Genomic DNA, 20,691 nt, shown 5'->3' on the forward strand with positions numbered 1-20,691 from the left:
GGATGTGTCCCCATAAGCAGAAACATTGTTGTCATCGTCAGACATTCGTCAAGCCCTCTCCCTCCACAGTTGCTGGTGTATATGTATGGTGTAGTGGGGTGTGTCTCAAGTGGCGAATGGATTTACTCTATGTTTTCTTTCAAATTCTTCCTAAAGTAGTTTTCCAGGACCCTAGGTTCTCTGCAGCGTCTCTGAACCATCCCTGATTCAAGGGCTAAAACAGCACACATACAGAGACTGCATTTTCCAAACTAAAGTTTTATGAGTTTGTACTTCCTGAATTGTGTGTGTATATATATTTATGGATTTCCATTATAGAAAATAATACAGTCAAGTGAAATTAGGAATGTTTTGGTAGCAAAGTCTAAGACTTTTAGTCGTAATAAGTGTTCAGTCTTTAGAGCCATGGGAATTAAGGTACAGTAATGTAGTAACAAAGAGGCCATGGTCTGATTCCACTTTACCAAATCAGGCTTTTGACCCACTATTTTACATTAAAATTATACTCTAAATCTGTCTTTTCACTCTGTTCTGAATGTGCATTAACTCATCTAATAAACATCTTTTAGCACCTTCAGTGTGCCAGATACCTTGCTACTAGGCAGTAGAGATATGAAGGTATAGTCACTGATCAAAAGGATTTTGTAGTGTGACAGAAGAGACTGTAAATAAAGAAGTGAACCAGTAGTCGCCATACCCCAATAGGGCTTGGGCCAAATGGACAAGGTCTTCAGTGTCCAATGATCTTCATTCATTCATTCATTAAAATTTTTAAGTTCAGAACCAAAGAGCTGGTCCTTATATACTGTCCTCTTGTTTTAGATTGCTGATATATCCCTGTAAGAAACTTTAGTTGTTTATTTTTCATAGCAGTGGTTTTTTTTTTTATTGTCTCAGCTATCCTGGGATATTTTTTCCTTTTCTCATTTTTCATGTCATGCTCAGACTTATTACCTGGTAATAGGTTGCAAGAAATGAGAATTGAGTTATTTTTCAACAAATATCAATCATTTGTGATATGTTTAATAGAAATTATAATGAATAAAATCAGGGTTTTACTTACTATGAAGTCATTATAGTCAACATTGGCAATTCCCCAAATTAATAATGAGACAATAAATCATTTGTGATACCAAAGGGATCAAATAAATAAAAACAGGATTGACCTTGTTAGAAATTTGATATTTTCAGTATTTATCTGTCAGAGCCACTGATTTGGAAATTGTTGTAAATTCTTGGAAAATGGAATCTTTTTTCCCCTGTAAAAATATGCATCATTTGGCAAACTACAGTGTCATTTTCCTTGAAGAGAATGTAGTGATTGATTATCCAGAGTGCTACCATGACAAGGTAAACCAACCAAATAGCTAGAAAATTGTATATAATCATATAGCATCACATAAGCTAATCATTCCCTGCAGGTACTTCCTGTTTACCCCCAAAATCTTTATCTCCAGGGGATATTCCTCTGTGCCTACAATCTCCCTTTCCTCTCCGACTGTCATCAGCACAGTTCTCATCACCCAAAAACACGGGCATAAATACAGACCAAACTGAACCACCCAAAGAGACTTCCCAATGCAAAGATGCCTGTATCTAGTATCCCTCACATATATGACATCCCTCACATTATTTATATGGGTTGACATTATTAGTCCTGTTTCTTTGATTAGTAGTATTGTCCTGAAGATCCTAAGAAATTATAAAACAAGCAAAGGAAGGGAAGGATGGGAAGGTTTTAGAAAATAAGAACACCCGTCTCACTTTTGAGAAGTTGATAATCTAATCAGGAAGAACAAACACACCTAAGATGACCTGGAACAGTTACACAATATTCCCCAAGTCTGCAAGCACCAAGACACCGATTGAGCGATGAGGGCCAGTAGAGTAGAGGAGCCATCAAATTATCCTTGGTTACCAGAAGGCTAGATGGAGCCGTCAGAAAGGAAGGGGCTCCCGAAACTGCCCCAGAGTTGATTATCAGTAACGTAATTGGGAATAGAACCAGGCCCTTTCTCTCAATAATCTGAGCAATTTCTTTGTGCTCATCTTCCCTGCAGTGTTTGTCAGATTTCAAACGGCTTTTGTTAGGATGGCTGCACTCTACTCTCCTTTATTAATTGCTGTCCACGTGTTGTAGGATATCCTGTGCTCTTAATCAGGATGAGGATTTTTGATTCTTCTTAGCAGCATGGGGACATGTAGCTAAGCAGAATCAATTCCTGTCACTCACACACAAACACAGAGGAACAGGATTATGGATCAGGGTGAAGCTGCAGTGCTTTAATCTTAAAATCAATACAGAAAAGGAAGTTGAACTTGTGGGGATTCTATAGAGACTGTAATTTGGTTTCCTATGCAGTTGCCTTACACGGTATAACTGCTCCTTCCTTTTCACCTTCTGATTATTTTACTTGGAGTGTGGGGAGAGGAGAAGGAAAGAAGAAACCTCTAGAACCAAATTGTCCTGAATAACCATGCATATGTAAGCTCGTAGCTCAAACTGATCCTCCGTTGTGTTGAGAAAAGCTGTACATGTTTATCCATTCTTTTTATGTTTAGAAGAAAAAAAAAGCTAACCCAAATGCTGTACCCCATAGTCTGTATTTAAGCATAATAAAATGCCTTTGATTATTTCAAAGGTTAGTGTCAGGCTGGAAAAAATATTTTTAATGTTTACTTTTATGGCTAAGTCTACATTGCTTATGGAATTCTATATAAATAAATACATATTCATCAAACCGGTTATTGGCCAAAGAATTCCAAGCTTCTAAGCATGTGATTAATATTTACTCCAGTGTAATTGTGCTTCTTTCAAAAGAGGCATGAACTAATGGTTTAAACAACTCTGTCTTTTCTTAACCAAAGATTTAGAATTTATTGAATATGCCTCTTTTCAGATATAACACCAATTTGCTGCACAGTACTATCAGTGTCTAAGATGGGCTTATTTTTTCCCTTGGATATTCCTTTAATTCAGTTTAAAAACATGTCTGAGTCTCTTTGGACACTGCTTCTACAGTGACAAAAACAACAGGAAATACTATGATGTCATGAGAAAAAGTTTGAGGCAGAAAGGTATAGCTAAAAGAGCAAAGTCTGGAGCCCTTGCTTTGTTTCTTTCTTTTTCTAAGCCTGTTTCCTCCTCTTTACACTGGGGATGATTAAGGGATTCAGCCAATAGGTAGGTGTGTTGAGAGGATTAAAGGACATAAAGCATGTAGAGTGCCTAGCTCAGCTTCACACTTGTAAGAATCTAATAAGTGTTCATGATTATCATGATTATTCTGTGAGTTTCAAGTGAGGTAACATATGCTGTATATGTGAAAACATTCTACAAGCTGTAAGGCACAATACAAATGTTAGTTGTTATTCTTAATAGATTGATGGTTTTGAAACTTTAAAAAACAAATCCTAGAAGGCTTTTTCTTTATGCTGCCTGTCATGAGTCCCTCATCTCAAAGTATAACCTTGGGGGTGATAAATCAGGCTCCAACTGAATATGCATTTTCTTTCTTAAAAGCCGCAGAGATATCTTGTAGATGCCAAGAATTCCATGAAATCAATAGGAAATTCCCTGTCCTGTGTCCTTCCATAAAAAACACTTTCTCAGGTCTTTGGAAGATTAGCACTATGTAAGATACTTATTTTGTTGTTGTTTTTCAGGAGTATTTTTAAGTGTCACATCCTTCTAGGAAAGCTCAAGTGTCTTAAGTGATCACATCCTTTCAGTAGCCCTTCCTTGTCGTAAACATTACTCGAGTCAAAACACTCATGAGTTTCTTTGTCCTCTCTGTGTTCTTTTCCAGAGCACAATCATTGTAGAGAAGACAGTGCAAGACCTCATGAACCTGATGCATGACTTGAGTGCCTATTCGGATCAGTTCCTCAACATGGTGTGCGTGAAGCTACAGGAGTACAAGGACACCTGCACTGCAGCCTACAGGTAGAGCTTCCGTTGGAAGCTAAGCAACATCAATTTAGAACTTGACCTTTGGGGTGGTGGCTGATACTGCCTTTATAGCCTAACTTTCCGTCATTGTAGAAAAGGACCATCCTTGAGTTTGTCAAGAGGCCTGATGAGAACATGTGCCAAAGAAATAGTCTCCTAGACACGTATAGTCATACCAGCAGAGGGAACGGAAGGTACAAAGGGACAGAGCCGCTTAGGACTGCCTTTGGGTGGCTTCGATGAAGTGTCAGCCTTGATTTTTATGAAAGTCTAGAATCATAAGATGTGTCTTCCTCAAGGAAATTCTGGATCTTGATTAGCCCCTCCTGTGATTCTAAAAGATCTTTAAAGTAAAGCAATTTGGAACTCTTAGTAACCCTTAATAATCTATAATATGATTTCTTTTTAGTCTGTCCAAACGTATTCCTCCTGATGTTTGACCTATAGCCTTCCTACTGTCATGAAAGGATGGTTACCCTGTTTAGCATCAATGGAAATGAAAAATCATTGTTATGAACTTGAAAACCTTTAGTTTTCCCTCTGATTTCTTTTCTCTGAGTTCACAAATCTCTTTGAGCTTGTGGAAAAGATCATAGCACTTCTTGTAAAAAGGTAATAATAGGAACAAATTATGGTCTGGTTGACAAGACATGAAACAATTAGAGAAGAAAAGAATGTATAATAAAATACTAAATTTTATGTGATGTATAATTAAGGATAGATGGGTACAGTATAGTATATCATCAGGTACTACTTGTACAATACAGACTATAAGAGCAGAAGGAATAAAACACGAAAAAGAGTGACAGGCTGATTGGAGTCAGGAAAGATCTCACAGAACGTGAGTTAGGTTCTGGACCTTAGAAAGATGGGTGAGATTTAGGGAGGTGGAAAGAATAAACAGGGGCATTGCAGGGATGAAGAGGAAGCACAAACGTAGTTGCCTGGTATTCAGAGGGGGATTAAAGGAGGAGGAGGTTTGAATGGAACAGAGTTCCTAGGAGAAGGTAGTAGGAAGTAATGTTGAATAGGAAAAGTAAGACCATATAACAAAGGATCTTAAAAAATAAGACTTGGGGGGCTTCCCTGGTGGCGCAGTGGTTGAGAGTCCGCCTGCCGATGCAGGGGACACGGGTTCGTGCCCCAGTCCGGGAAGATCCCATATGCTGCGGAGCGGCTGGGCCCGTGAGCCATGGCCACTGAGCCTGCGCGTCCGAAGCCTGTGCTCCGCAACTGGAGAAGCCACAACGGTGAGAAGCCCACGTACCGCCAAAAAAAAAAAAATAATAAGACTTGGAAATTTAGATGTTGACTAGTAGATGATAAGGAGCCATTATAAGTAAACCAGGGAGCAGTGTTCAGGGAAGATTAATCTGGCCAAGGAATATAACATAGATTAATGCTTAACCTCCTTCACTCCTGCAATAAGTAATATTTATCCACAGTTACAAGAACCAAATAAAGAAAAGAAACTCAGAGAGATGCATTCCCAATAATATTTTACTTTTTTTGTTCAGTAATTATTCATCAGGAATGATAATACTTTTAGATTAAAATCATACACATAATCAACAAGTGTGCTATATGCAGTTGTGTACCAACTGATAATTCTAATGGCACTTCAAACAAAAGATATGTCAACATTTAGTCTTTTGGTAAAGAAAATTTTAATTTAAATTTTTTAGATTTTAATTTGTACAAATAATTTATTTTTTGCAGAAAACTACAAATAGAGTAATGGTAAAGTACTTTAAAGCATAAAGATATATTCCAATAGGGTAAAACTTGGTGAGGAAATGAAATAGAAATAATAACTGAAAGAGAAAAATGAAAAATACGTAACCATTAAAAAAGAGTTTATTTTTGTGTGTTTTAAATGTATCATGCCCATTCAAATCCCTATGGTATTGAGATTCTGTTGGTTACGCTTAAAATAGTGATTTAAAGAGTCAATATTTATAATGTGCCAAAATTCAATATTTTGTAACCATTAAACTCATGCTAAAAAAAAAAAAACAGCTAAATTTCAATTTTAAAATGTGGGAAAGAGAATATAGTTTTTCAAAATTCCTTTAAGAGATACCCAAACAAAAATTTTAAAAGCCACTGCCCTTGTGTTAGTTGTCTAAGAGTGGAATTTCTGGGCCACAGAGTTAACTCCAAAATGGTTGTATGAATGTCACATCTACCAAATGACAGTCAAATAACATACTTTAAAAATTTACTTTTACTTTAACCTGCATTGAATTTTAAGCTTTTTTTTTTAAAGCAAGGCATGTCTTCTTTTTCTTATATTTCATTAAGGGCAACCCATAATTTCTAACAAATAATAATGCCAGTGAGTATTAATTATAATGGAGATGTTACCTAACCTGCCCAAGATATAGCAAAATTGACAATAGACTCTAAGTCCCACTGATGGTCATTTATATATTATTGTTGTTCTTGTTATTTTGAAAGAAATCTTTTTAAAAGTTTGTATAGCTTGGCACCTTATTGATTGTAGGTGACCTTTTCCTCATTTATGATCCTGCCTCACAGCAAGTCAAGTGATAGGAAGCTTACTAAACCCACAAAGCAGAGTGGTCACCGTTGAACAGTTTCTTGTTTTGAAATGATATTCAGATTGGACATAGTTCTTATTTCTGTAGTGATTCCAAATCAGTTTCATCCTTACACATGAAAACCCTTTAAATATGTGAAGATGGCTATCATGGTCCATTTAGTAGTTTTGTTTTGTTTTTCTTTTCCCCTAGACAGAACATCCTTGGTTTCTGATACGTCCTGGGTCTGCAAACCATCCCACTCTTCCTTCTCTGTTACCATTAGTCTGGTAGTATCTATCTTAAAAAAGGAGTACTCCACTCTGAGCCCAATGTTGCAAGTGTGCTCTTGTTCTTCAGCAAAACTACTGCCTTCTTTGTGCAGGACCCAGTGCCAGACACACATCATTGCATGTGAGTGTGTAGGAATAAAGAAGTCCGTCAGTTACAGGTTATACCTTTAATGAGCTTACGTCCTTGGTTGAGGATAGAAAGGAAAATAGGGGACAAAGAAATCAGACATGTATCCACAGCATCAATTTATGACAGAAAATATGGTAAGATAGGTAATGATGACATGCTCTAGGAGGAAGAAATTACTTAAAGAGGACAAGAGAGATTTGGTGAAGGTTACAAACCTAGAGTTTGTGAAGAATGAGGAGGATTTAGACAGGATTAAAACTGAAGGAGCTAAAGGAGTGAAGGAACCAGAACAATGTCAAGGTGGTAGGGAAGAGCAGGAGAAGGATGAGCAAGTGATGAATGTTTGGGTTTTGGAAAAGATGGCTAAGCCAAAATGGAGGCTTTTGAATGCCAGGCTTAAGGAACATGACCTTTCAAAGTTCGGTAGTGGGAACCACTGAAGGTCAGTAAACAGGGAATTCCAGGGAAGACCTGTGCTTTAGGGAGATTTTTCTGAGCTTTATGTAAAATGGATTGGAAAGGCAAGAGTGTGGAGGTGGAGGGGAGAGAGGCAGAGAGTGCCTGAATTAGAGGAGAGGCGGGGGAAGCGGAGGGGAAGGGGCAGACCAAGAAACGTAAATTAAGGGGGTAAATTCGTAGGGCATGGCCACTGGTTGGCTGTAGGGAATAAGGAAATATAAGAAGAAACAGTAGCTGAAATTAACCTTATCTTTTCTAAGCTATATTTGCAGGGATTTTTTTTTTTAACTTAAATTCAAGATCTCACATGTAGCCGTTAAATTTAATGTTATTTTTAGCTCATCATTTCAGTCTATTGAGATATTTTTGAATCCTCATTCTGTCATCAAAAAATCATAGCTATTCCTCCAAATTCCATGTCATTCTTCATTTTATTAGCAATCTTTTAGTTTCTTTGTGTGTGTCATTTTTTAAAATGTTCAACAGGACAGGGCTAAGTTGAGAGTTTTGGGGGGCATACGTCTTGAGACTTCCTTTGAGATTGATGACCATATATTACTCAGTACTTCAGGGGTTCATATGTTTTTCTTTTTTTTTTTTTTTCCACTCCATAACTTTTAGTATATTTTTTAACATCTTTACTGGAGTATAATCGCTTTACATTGTTGTGTTAGTTGCTGCCTTATAACAAAGTGAATCAGCTATACATATACATATATTACCATATCTCCTCCCTCTTGCATCTCCCTACCACCCTCCCTATCCCACCCCTCTAGGTGGTCACAAATGACCGAGCTGATCTCCCTGTGCTATGCAGCTGCTTCCTACTAACTATCTGTTTTACATTTGGTAGTGTATATATATCAATGCCACTCTCTCACTTCATCCCAGCTTACCCTTACCCCTCCCCGTGTCCTCAAGTCCACTCTCTACATCTGCATCTTTATTTCTGTCTTGTCCCTAGGTTCTTCAGAACCATTTTTATTTTTAGATTCCATATATATATGTTACCATACAGTATTTGTTTTTCTCTTTCTGACTTCACTCTTTATGACAGACTCTAGGTCCATCCACCTCACTACAAATAACTCAAGTTCGTTTCTTTCTATGGCTGAGTAATATTCCATTGTATATTGGAATATACATCTTCTTTATCATCTTCTTTATCTTCTTTATCCATTCATCTGTCTGTGGACACTTAGGTTGCTTCCATTTCCTGGCTATTGTAAATAGTACTGCAATGAACATTGTGATACATGTCTCTTTTTTTTTTTCTCTCTCACACACACACACACACACACACACACACACACACACTGTATTTTATTTTTAAAAGAGATAAACTGACACCAAGCATTGTAAATGGATGACCACAACAAAAGCAACACTGATTGCAATTACCAAACACGAAACACACTCATACTGTGTCATAATATTGACATTCAGTCCAGGAATCTCCACTGTAACAGCTCCTTTACTTTGCAGTGAAAATTGATTTGTATATTTTTTGCCTCTGAGTCCTTGTGGGATTTTTTTTTCTGATTCAAACAGAAAGTCACAAAAATTATAATCATCCTCATCAGTTCACTCAGTCCCATGTAATTAATTTTTTTATCTTGATCTTTTGTTAGCACTTTTATGAATTCATCAGTTTTCCATTAGAGTTCTGAAAATGCTTATTCATTCAGTTCAGCAGTGTAGTCAGTTACCAGAAACCTGTACTTGTCAGAATCTTTTCCATGAATTCCTTGAAGATGAAACCCTTTTATAGGAACATTTTTGCAAAACCATCAGAGTACACCCAGAACTGTCTGTAAATGACAAAAGACTTGAAAGTGACCACAGTTAAAGATTTGATGAAAGTTCATAGTAATGCAATAGACAAGGAAATTTAGTTATTTCTGAGATATACATTTTAAAGTAATAACTAGAATTATGACTTATAACATTATACCAGAACATATAAGATTTTTAGAAATTTCATGTAATGTCTGAAACATTTATATTAACATATTTACATACAAATAACCCAAAGAAAGATTAGTATTAGTTTTGTGTTTGTTTTTTTATACTGCAGGTTCTTATTAGTCATCAATTTTATACACATCATTGTATACATGTCAATCCCAATCGCCCAATTCAGCACACCACCATCCCCACCCCACCGCGGTTTTCCTCCCTTGGTGTCCATACGTTTGTTCTACATCTGTGTCTCAACTTCTGCCCTACAAACCGGTTCATCTGTACCATTGTTCTAGGTTCCACATACATGCGTTAATATACGATATTTGTTTTCTCTTTCTGACTTACTTCACTCTGTATGACAGTCTCTAGGTCCATCCACATCTCAACAAATGACTCAATTTCATTCCTTTTTATGGCTGAGTAATATTCCATTGTATATATGTGCCACATTTTCTTTATCCATTCATCTATCTATGGACACTTAGGTTGCTTCCATGTCCTGGCTATTGTAAATAGTACTGCAATGAACATTGTGATACATGTCTCTTTTTGAGTTATGGTGTTCTCAGGGTATATGCCCAGTAGTGGGATTGGTGAGTCATATGGTAGTTCTATTTTTAGTTTTCTAAGGAACCTCCATACTGTTCTCCATAGTGGCTGTGTCGATTTACATTCCCACCAACAGTGTAGGAGAGTTCCTTTTCTCCACACCCTCTCTAGCATTTATTGTTTGTAGATTTTTTGATGATGGCCATTCAGACTGGTGTGAGGTGATACCTCATTGTGGTTTTGATTTGCATTTCTCTAATGATTAGTGATGTTGAGCATTCTTTCATGTGTTTGTTGGCAATCTGTATATCTTCTTTGGAGAAATGTCTACTTAGGTCTTCTGCCCATTTTTGAATTGGGTTGTTTGTTTTTTTGATATTGAGCTGCATGAGCTGCTTGTAAATTTTGGAGATTAATCCTTTGTCAGGTGCTTCGTTTGCAAATATTTTCGCCCATTCTGAGGGTTGTCTTTTCATCTTGTTTATGGTTTCCTTTGCTGTGCAAAAGCTTTTAAGTTTCATTAGGTCTAATTTGTTTATTTATGTTTTTATTTCCGTTTCTCTAGGAGGTGGGTCAAAAAGGTTCTTGCTGTGATTTATATCATAGAGTGTTCTGCTATGTTTTCCTCTAAGGGTTTTATAGGGTCTGGCCTTACACTTAGGTCTTTAATCCATTTTGAGCTTATTTTTGTGTAAGCTGTTAGAGAGTCTTCTAATTTCATTCTCTTACATGTAGATGTCCTGTTTTCCCAGCACCACTTATTGAAGAGGCTGTCTTTTCTCCATTGTATATTCTTGCCAGCTTTATCAAAGATGAGGTGACCATACGTGTGTGGGTTTATCTCTGGGCTTTCTATCCTGTTCCATTGATCTATATTTCTGTTTTTGTGCCAGTACCATACTGTCTTGATTACTGTAGCTTAGTAGTATAGACTGAAGTCAGGGAGCCTGATTCCTCCAGCTCCGTTTTTCTTTCTCCAGATTGCTTTAGCTATCCGGGATCTTTTGTGTTTCCATACAAATTGTGAAATTTTTTGTTCTACTTCTGTGAAAAATGCCATTGGTAGTTTGATAGGGATTGCACTGAATGTGTAGATTGCTTTGGGTACTAGAGTCATTTTCACAATGTTGATTCTTCCAATCCAAGAACATGGTATATCTCTCCATCTGTTTGTATCATCTTTAATTTCTCTCGTCAGTGTCTTATAGTTTTCTGCATACAGGTCTTTTGTCGCCTTAGGTAGGTTTATTCCTACATATTTTATTCTTTTTGTTGCAGTGGTAAATGGGAGTGTTTCCTTAATTTCTCTTTCAGATTTTTCATCATTAGTGTATAGCAATGCCAGAGATTTCTGTGCATGAATTTTGTATCCTGCTACTTTACCAAATTCATTGATTAGCTCTAGTAGTTTTCTGGTAGCATCTTAGGATTCTCTATGTATAGTGTCATGTCATTTGCAAACAGTGACAGTTTTATTTCTTCTTTTCTGATTTGGATTCCTTTTATTTCTTTTTCTTCTCTGATTGCTGTGGCTAAAACTTCCAAAATTATGTTGAATAATATGTGGTGAGAGTGGGCAACCTTGTCTTGTTCTTGATCATAGTGGAAATCGTTTCAGTTTTTCACCAGTGAGAATTATGTTGGCTGTGGGTTTGTAATATATGGCCTTTATTATGTTGAGGTAAGTCCCCTCTATGCCTGCTTCTGGAGAGTTTTTATCATAAATGGGTGTTGAATTTTGTCAAATCTTTTTCTGCAGCTATTGAGATGATCATATGGTTTCTCTCCTTCAGTTTGTTAATACGGTGTATCACATTGATGTATTTGCGTATACTGAAGAATCCTTGCATTCCTTGGATAAACCCCACATAATCATGGTGTATGATGCTTTTAATGTGCTGTTGGATTCTGTTTGCTAGTATTTTGTTGAGTATTTTCGCACCTGTGTTCATCAGTGATATTGGCCTGTAGTTTTCTTTCTTTGTGACATCCTTGTCTGGTTTTGGTATCAGGGTGATGGTGGCCTCGTAGAATGAGTTTGGGAGTGTTCCTCCCTCTGCTATATTTTGGAAGAGTTTGAGAAGGATAGATGTTAGCTCTTCTCTAAATGTTTGATAGAATTCTCCTATGAAGCCATCTGGTCCTCGGCTTTTGTTTGTTGGAAGATTTTTAATCACAGTCTCAATTTCAGTGCTTGTGATTGGTCTGTTTATATTTTCTATTTCTTCCTGGTTCAGTCTCAGAAGTTTGTGCTTTTCTAAGAATTTGTCCATTTCTTCCAGGTTGTCCATTTTATTGGCATAGATTTGCTTGTAGTAATCTCTCATGATCCTTTGTATTTCTGCAGTGTCAGTTGTTACTTCTCCTTTTTCATTTCTAATTCTGTTGATTTGAGTCTTCTCCCTTTTTTCTTGATGAGTCTGGCTAATGGTTTACCAATTTTGTTTATCTTCTCAAAGAACCAGGTTTTAATTTTATTGATCTTTGCTATTGTTTCCTTCATTTGTTTTTCATTTATTTCTGATCTAATCTTTATGATTTCTTTCCTTCTACTATCTTTGGGGGGTTTTTGTTCTTCTTTATCTAATTGCTTTAGATGTAAGGTTAGGTTGTTTATTTTAGATTTTACTTGTTTCTTGAGGTAGGATTGTATTGCTATAAACTTCCCTCTTAGACCTGCTTTTGCTGCATCCCATAGTTTTTGGGTTGTGTTTTCACTGTCATTTGTTTCTAGGCAATTTTTTGATTTCCACTTTGATTTCTTCAGTGGTAACTTGGTTATTTAGTAGTGTATTGTTTAGCTTCCATGTGTTTGTATTTTTTACAGTTTTTTCCTGTAATTGATATCTAGTCTCATAGCATTGTGGTTGGAAAAGATACTTGATATGATATCAATTTTCTTAAATTTACCAAGGCTTGATTTGTGACCCAAGATATGATCTATCCTGGAAAATGTTCCATGAGCACCTGAGAAGAAAGTTATTCTGTTGTTTATAGATGGAATGTCCTATAAATATCAATTAAATCCACCTTGTTTACTGTGTCATTTAAAGCTTGTGTTTGCTTATTTATTTTCATTTTGGATGATCTGTGCATTGGTAAAAGTGGGGTGTTAAAGTCCCCTACTATGATTGTCTTACTATTGATTTCCTCCTTTATGGCTGTTAGTATTTGCCTTATGTATTGAGGTTCTCCTATGTTGGGTACCTAAATATTTACAATTGTTATATCTTCTTGGATTGATTCCTTGATCATTATGTAGTGTCCTTCTTGGTCTCTTGTAATAGTCTTTATTTTAAAGTCTATTTTGTCATATATGAGAATTGCTACTCCAGGTTTCTTTTTTTTTTTTTGCGGTACACGGGCCTCTCACTGTTGTGGCCTCTCCCGTTGCGGAGCACAGGCTCCAGACGCGCAGGCTCAGCGGCCATGGCTCACAGGCCCAGCCGCTCCGTGGCATGTGGGATCTTCCCAGACCGGGGCACGAACCTGTGTCCCCTGCATCAGCAGGTGGAGTCTCAACCAGTGCGCCACCAGGGAAGCCCTCCAGGTTTCTTTTGATTTCCATTTGCATGGAATATCTTTTTCCATCCCCTCACTTTCAGTCTGTATGTGTCCCTAGGTCTGAAGTGGGTATCTTGTAGACCACATATATACGGGTCTTATTTTTGTATCCATTCAGCCAGTCTATGTCTTGTGGTTGGAGCATTTAATCCATTTACATTTAAGGTAATTATCGATATCTATGTTTCTATTACCATTTTCTGAATCATTTTAGGTTTGTTTTTGTAGGTCTTTTCCTTCTCTTGTGTTCCCTGCCTAGAGAAGTTTGGTGGAGCTGAATTCTCTTAGCTTTTGCTTGTTTGTAAAGGTTTTAATTTCTCTGTCGAATCTGAATGAGATCCTTGCTGGGTAGAGATCTTGGTTGTAGGTTTTTCCCTTTCATCACTTTAAGTATGTCCTACCACACCCTTCTGGCTTGTAGAGTTTCTGCTGAAAGATCAGCTGTTACCCTTATGGGGATTCCCTTGTATGTTGTTTGTTGCTTTTCCCTTGCTGCTTTTAATGTTTTTTCTTTGTACTTAATTTTTGATTGTTTGATTAATATGTGTCTTGGTGTTTACTCTTTGGATTTATCCTGTGTGGGACTCTCTGCGCTTCCTGGACTTGATTGCCTATTTCCTTTCCCATATTAGAGAAGTTTTCAACTATAATGTCTTCAAATATTTTCTCAGTCCCTTTCTTTTTCTCTTCTTCTTCTGGGATCCCATAATTCAAATGTTGGTGCATTTAATGTTGTCCCAGAGGTCTCTGAGACTGTCCTCAATTCTTTTCATTCTTTTTTCTTTATTCTGCTTTGTGGTAGTTATTTCCACTGTTTTATCTTCCAGGTCACTTATCCATTCTTCTGCCTCAGTTACTCTGCTATTGATTCCTTCTAGAGAATTTTTCATTTCATTTATTGTGTTGTTCATCATTGTTTGCTCTTTAGTTCTTCTATGTCGTTATGAAACGTTGCTTGTATTTTCTCCATTCTATTTCCAAGATTTTGGATCATCTTTACTGTCATTTCTCTGAATTCTTTTTCAGGTAGACTGCCTATTTCCTCTTCATTTTTTGGTCTGGTGGGTTTTTACCTTGTTCCTTGATCTGCTGCCTATTTCTCTGTCTTCTCATTCTGCTTAACTTACTGTGTTTAGGGTCTCCTTTTCTCAGGCTGCTGGTTCATAGTTCCCGTTGTTTTTGGTGTCTGCCCCCAGTGGCTAAGGTTCATTCAGTGGGTTATGTAGGCTTCCTGGTGGAAGGGACTGGTGCCTGTTTTCTGATAGATGAGGCTGGATCTTGTCTTTCTGGTGGGCAGGACCACGTCCTGTGATGTGTTTTGGCGTGTCTGTGAACTTATTATGATTTTAGGCAGCCTCTCTGCTAATGTGTTGGGTTGTGTTCCTGTCTTGCTAGTTGTTTGGCATGGGGTGTCTAGCACCGGAGCTTGCCAGTCATTGAGTGGAGCTGGGTCTTAGCGTTCAGGCAGAGTTCTCTGGGAGAGCTCTCGCCGACTGATATTACATGGCCCTGGGAAGTCTCTGGTGGTCCAGTGTCCTGAACTCAGCTCTCCCACCTCAGAGGCTCAGGCCTGACAGCCAGCCAGAGCACCAAGACCCTGTCAGCCACACAGCTTCTGGGAAGTCTGAGGTCTTCTGTCAGCATTCAGTAGTTGCTCTGTAGGACTTGCTCCACATGTAGCTGTATTTTTGATGTATTTGTGGGGAAGAAGGTGATCTCCGTGTCTTACTCCTCCGCCATCTTGAAGGTCCTCTCTCGTCACACAGATCAATCAGGGAAAAGCTTGAAGGCAGATTTAGGGAAATCTTCCATTACTCCTGTTGCTAGAGGATCCACATTTCATCTGGAAAGGACATAAATCTGGCAATCTCACTTCTGGCCTAGCCCATCCACCTTTTTTCTCTTTGTGCTTAGTCTGTTTCACTTGCTCGTAGCAGGCCCCGTGCAGAGGCCTTGCCCCAGCCCTTCAGACCAGAGTTCCTCGTGAAATGGCTCAGCTTCGGGCGTGCACTGAAGCTGCTCCTCACAGGACGCTCAACTCAAGATCTCATGTGTTTTTCTAACAATAAATCCAGACTCTAGTTCAAGAGAAGTCTCTGGGGCCTAAATTTGAATATCAGCTTTTTCACCTATTAGCTATATGACCTTGAACAGTCACTCAGCCTCTCTGTGCCTTAGTTTTCCCATCTGTGAAAAAAGATAATAATAGTTTTTCCCTCATAGGATTGTTTTGAAAGTGTTAACCTTTTAGAACTGTTTTAACAAAATATTAAGCCCCACCTCCCAAATGATTAGCTGCTATTTTGATAATGACAGTGACGATGATGACAGAGATTACCTTTACTACCATCTATGACCACACCCTATATTGCATCATCCACTCTATAAGAGACTTAAATTTCTTACTGGTGTTCTCCCAGTTCTTGGAAAGTACCCATTGCTTTTGGTTCTTGGTATATTGTGGTCATCAAGCATCATGATCCTTCCCCAAAGAGACTATACCGCTTTGGTATCCCTCATGGCCAGATTCTCTGGAATGATGTCCACTTATTGGTGCCCACTATCACATCATTCCTTATACAGGGTATTATCTGTAGTAGTCTCTCACAGTTGCTGAATTACAGGCCCTGGATGAATTTATCTCAGGGTTGGGAAAAGTAATTCTGTGAAGCTTTGAAGGGAATTAAATAGAAAATCATTTACGTAGTTGTTACACAACAGCGTGCGCAGACACACAACATATAACCCCATGGTGCCTTTTACCTATTACTTAATCAGGTTTTCCAGGCTCGGAAGAAAGTGTTTCCTCATTGTATGAGTCTGAAGATGCAAAGTGTCCTTACTTCCTCTCTTCCCATTTGTTGCCTTCCCCCAGATTGGCACCTGCTGAAGAGTAATTAGGGCAGTCCTAATTTGGACAGCCAAATCCTGATTACAGTGACAGGAAAAACAGGAAATGTTCTAGTTTTGCTGCCAGCAAATGACTGACTTAAATAGAAATCCATATACAATTCAAATGATCCAAAATGCTGTAACACTGGGGAAGAAGGAAGGCGGCAGGGAAACATTTCCATCCGATTCTTTCTCAGCAGATATCTTTTACTGAAAGGATCCAGTCCATAAGCTCACAATGCCCTCTGCTGAGAGCTGGCATGTTTTCCAAGTTTACCATGAGAACCTGAGTGTCCACTGGGAGTTTGAAGATCTGAGGAAAGGTCAAAAACATCTCACCTTTCTCTGAGCCCCTCACTCTGGAGAGAAAGCCTGTTTTATATAATGATGTCATGTTACGTGCTTTGGGTAAAGAGAGGTTTCCTAAAAGTGAGGTGAGGACTAGAAGTCTTTTCTTAATTAGTCACACCCCTTGGGGCTTAAAGGAGGACTCAGCTGTGAATTCTCTGGAGCTCTGCATTAGTGATCAGGCAGTTGGTCTGTTGGTCTGCTACTTCCAAGCTGAGTGCTTCTCTCCCTTTGTCCCCCTTTTGTCCTGAGGTACGAGCAGCAGCTTATGTGCCCCAGAATAGTCATTTGACAGTGGAAAATCACAGTTCTTTAAAGTTTCTGTCTGTTCCAATTTAGCATCAGTTCATCAGTCAATTTTTTTTTTTTTGCCTTCCTGCATTGTGTTGGGCCTGGTAGAAAATACAAATAAAACATCTTCTAATCTTACAGGCTCAGTTGATATAAGACACAAATATGTTTTTATTAGGGGAAGGTGTAACCATCCCCAAGGTCCACGTTTTACTACTTCTTCAAAGAGGCCTGAGAACTCATGCCAGGGCATGAAGGAAGAGTGACATGGAGATAAACTTGTGATCAGCCATGGCAGAAACCAGCTCTGGCTTAGGGCTGGACACCTTGTTGGCCCTCAACATGTTTATTGAGTGAAGGAGGAGGTTCTTGACAGACCAAAGAGGATGAGCAAGCAGTAGGGACATGATGCGTGGAGGAGGGGTTGAGAAATGAAAATGACTGTGGTGAACAATGTAGTCGGGTAAGAATGAGCAGAAAAGAGTTTTGTTTTGTTTTTTTAAACTTCCCATATTAAGTACAGGAGCACCATCATAGGTCTTGGGAAGGAAGATGACCTACCTTGTCTGTCATCACAGTGGTATCTTTAAAAGGTCTCAGTGGCCCCCTTGTGCCAAAGAGCAGAGACTAGACACTGTAGGCTGTGACGGCTTGTGAAGCCCTTTGGGTTTCCTGTGTAGACAGAGACCAGGATCCTGAATGAATGAGAGTCTAGCTGAGCTGGCCTGGCTGCCTTTGCCAGCTAAATAACTCTGAACCTCAGACGAGCCCAGGGCATGTGCCCGAGAAACCCTGTGCAAGCTCCATGCCAGCCTGTCTTCTGCTTTGCCTCTTGAAACTGTGCTGTATGAACCAACTGTGCTGTATGAACCAAACTGAACCAGCCACTCTCTTGGTTCACCTGCCACTGATACATTCATCTTTATTAAATAGTGAAGAGATACAAAAGAACATTTATAAAATATGTACAGTATCTGGTTCATAGAGAGCACTCAGCAAATGAGAGCTTTTATTATGTGCTCCTGTAACTTATTACCCGTAACTATTTTGATATTTATCCCAGTGTATTGCAATTTAAAATTTCTTTATTATGTGTTATTTGATCAGTTGTTGGTTTACATGTCTTCCTCTCTCAAATACCGTTTATCAACTGTGGACTCGCATGAGAGTTACTTGGGGAGATTTTAAAACACACAACCTGGATTTCCCACACTAGGCCCACAGAGCCCTGGGCCTGGGCAAGGGTAGTTCAAAAATGTCCCCAAAGTGATTCACGTATGTGTTACTGATCTCAACTCTGGGGCTCTAGAAGGAAGTTACTATGTCTTTTTCCACATAATTGTCCCAACATTTAGCATGATATCTGCATTCAGGCCTTTCCCTCATGTTTATTGATCAAGTGAATAGCTTTACTTTTGTAGTGCCCGTCAACTGCCTTCCTGCCAAATACAGATGCTACCCACCCAACCAGGCGTCCCACGAATCCCCTAGCAACAGCCAGTCTTAATTTCCCCGCACCTAACTCAGTCTACCGTGATCAGCCAGGAGCCAGTTGCAGTCAGTTTGAAGCAAAGCAAACTGGACTAGAATGGAAATACACACTCTGGAAAGTACATGGTCACTGCTCAGGGGACTTTAGAGTCATCGATTCATCTCGTCAGTCACAACACTTCTGAAGGTTAGATTCTTCCAACCTTACAAATGAGAAAACAGAGGTTCAGAAAGGTTCATACCATTTATGTATGAACGCAGAGTATGCAGGTCACAGAGTATGCAGATGGCTGTACGTGCTTGAGGAGCTAAGTCTGTCTCTGAAGCCCAAAGAAGAGGCAGTGGAATTAAAGAGGAAATGGGAAACTCAAGCAAAGTTTCAAGTAGTTCAGAGAGACATTATAATTGGAGCACAGACTCCAGAACAGTCGCTGTAGGCTCAGTTCAGGCTGTACCCTCATCAGCCACTAAAGTTACTTAATCTCTGTAACTTGGTATATCATCTGTCAAATGGGAATAATAACAGTGCCTACCACACAGCGTTGTTACCAGGATTCAAAGAGTTAGTGTATGTAAAGTGCTTAGAAGAATGCCTAGTTCGTGGTAAATACTAAATAAGTCTCAGCCAATGTTATTTATTGTTGCTGTAAGTGGTGTTCTTGTTATTATTTACTTTTAAATTAATTCATTGATAATATTGTTGATATTTCCTAAGAAGATGGCAAAAAAGTATTTTTATGCCATCTGTTACATCCCTGATGCTTTGTGCTTCAGTAATATCAGTCATTCATTCATTCAGTCTGTTACTTTATTCAGTAATTATTTATTAAGCATTTCTGGAGTCCATCGTTACTCTAGAGCTAAGAGTCTGGAAGTGAATAAACTAAGCAACGTCCTGCCTTATTGGATTTTTACACTCATTAATAGAAAATAATCAAGTATCAAACAAAATAAGTTTCTCAGAAATTTTACATTCTTGGTCCACTCTATGATTATTTTCTTCTTGGTTTTTTAAATATCAAACAATTACGACCCTTCATATGAGAGCTTCTCTATTTAAAGGTTGTTATTAAATTATCCCCAAAGGTTACCTGCTGTAAGCTCTGAAATTCCAAGTCCTTTTCCCTGGGTCCTCTTGAATTGTTTCTGTTTCCCATCAACCATCTCCAGAGTTAGCAGATGTTTCTTAAGTTGTGATTCCAAGGTAGAAATACATAGCATAAAGCTCTCTTTATGATGAGTGTGATGTGAAAGACAACCTGATGTTTCTTTGCTCTTCCTATTTATTCTGCTCCATCTTATCTTAAGAGATTTTTTAGTTTTGTTTTTGTGTTTGTGTTTGTTTTGTTTTAATCAGCAGCCTAGTACCAGCTTTGATTTCTGCATCCATCATTGTCATGATCACAGTGTTGCTGGACGATGCACTGCAGTTTGGCCAGCTACAGGTCCAGTCGTTCACAGTTGAAAATTGACTACAGTAGCTTAATTTGGACCAGCCTTGTCCGGGGTTTATTTATCTAGCTTGGCTCCTAGTTTTTGAAGTGTCTGAAAGATTCAGTCTGGGAAAGTAAACATCATGCCCAGGCTGCCGCCAAACAGTTGAATCCAATTAGCCCCACCTGCCCCTGGTTGTTTACCTAATGAAAGACTCAGCACCCCAGCTGTATCCAGGGACCAGGCACACTTGGATTTCACAACTGTTCCAGAGAGGAAGCAGTGCACATCAGAGCCAGTAGACACCAGCAGATGTTTTCTGAATGAAATTCACTCAGCTGTGTCTAGAGGGGGGACTCTTCCCATAGCAGCCTTATCACCTGTTCCAAGAGGTATACCTATTTTCCTCTTCCTCCTGGGAACAGGTACAAATAGTTTCACAGATGGCTCTGTCTGTGGCCCGTTGAGCTGTGAATTAATTAGTAGATTATGGTCCTGGTAGTGATGATTGACCCTATTCCTCTTGTGGAATAATTATTGTAGATTTAGTTCTCCTTTTTTGAGGCTATTTAGATATATCCTGGAATTTTGTAACCCACATAATCCCATTTATCTCAAAATTATAAACTAATAAATACAATTAGTTAGGATGGGAACTTTGCCATTTGAATGAAAAATTCCCTTTAGGGTAACCGTATGTTGCTCATCAGTGCTAATATTTCAAATCAGAATATTTGGAATTGCTTTTGGGATTGATGTTCATTACAATATGAATTAATA

The 20,691-nt window shown here is 38.5% G+C and overlaps 1 protein-coding gene across 1 annotated transcript in view; it reads left to right on the forward strand.

Annotated features, from left to right (window-relative positions):
• EXOC4 (exocyst complex component 4) overlaps positions 1 to 20,691 on the forward strand; it is an 814,897-nt gene that overhangs the window by 639,610 nt on the left and 154,596 nt on the right. The window contains exon 12 of the mRNA XM_060020916.1: positions 3,810 to 3,946. Coding sequence (XP_059876899.1) covers positions 3,810 to 3,946 — 137 coding nt within the window. The remainder of the gene's footprint in view (positions 1 to 3,809; positions 3,947 to 20,691) is intronic.

This window comes from Delphinus delphis, chromosome 9, assembly GCF_949987515.2.
Source record: "Delphinus delphis chromosome 9, mDelDel1.2, whole genome shotgun sequence".
Taxonomy (NCBI): Eukaryota; Metazoa; Chordata; class Mammalia; order Artiodactyla; family Delphinidae; genus Delphinus; species Delphinus delphis.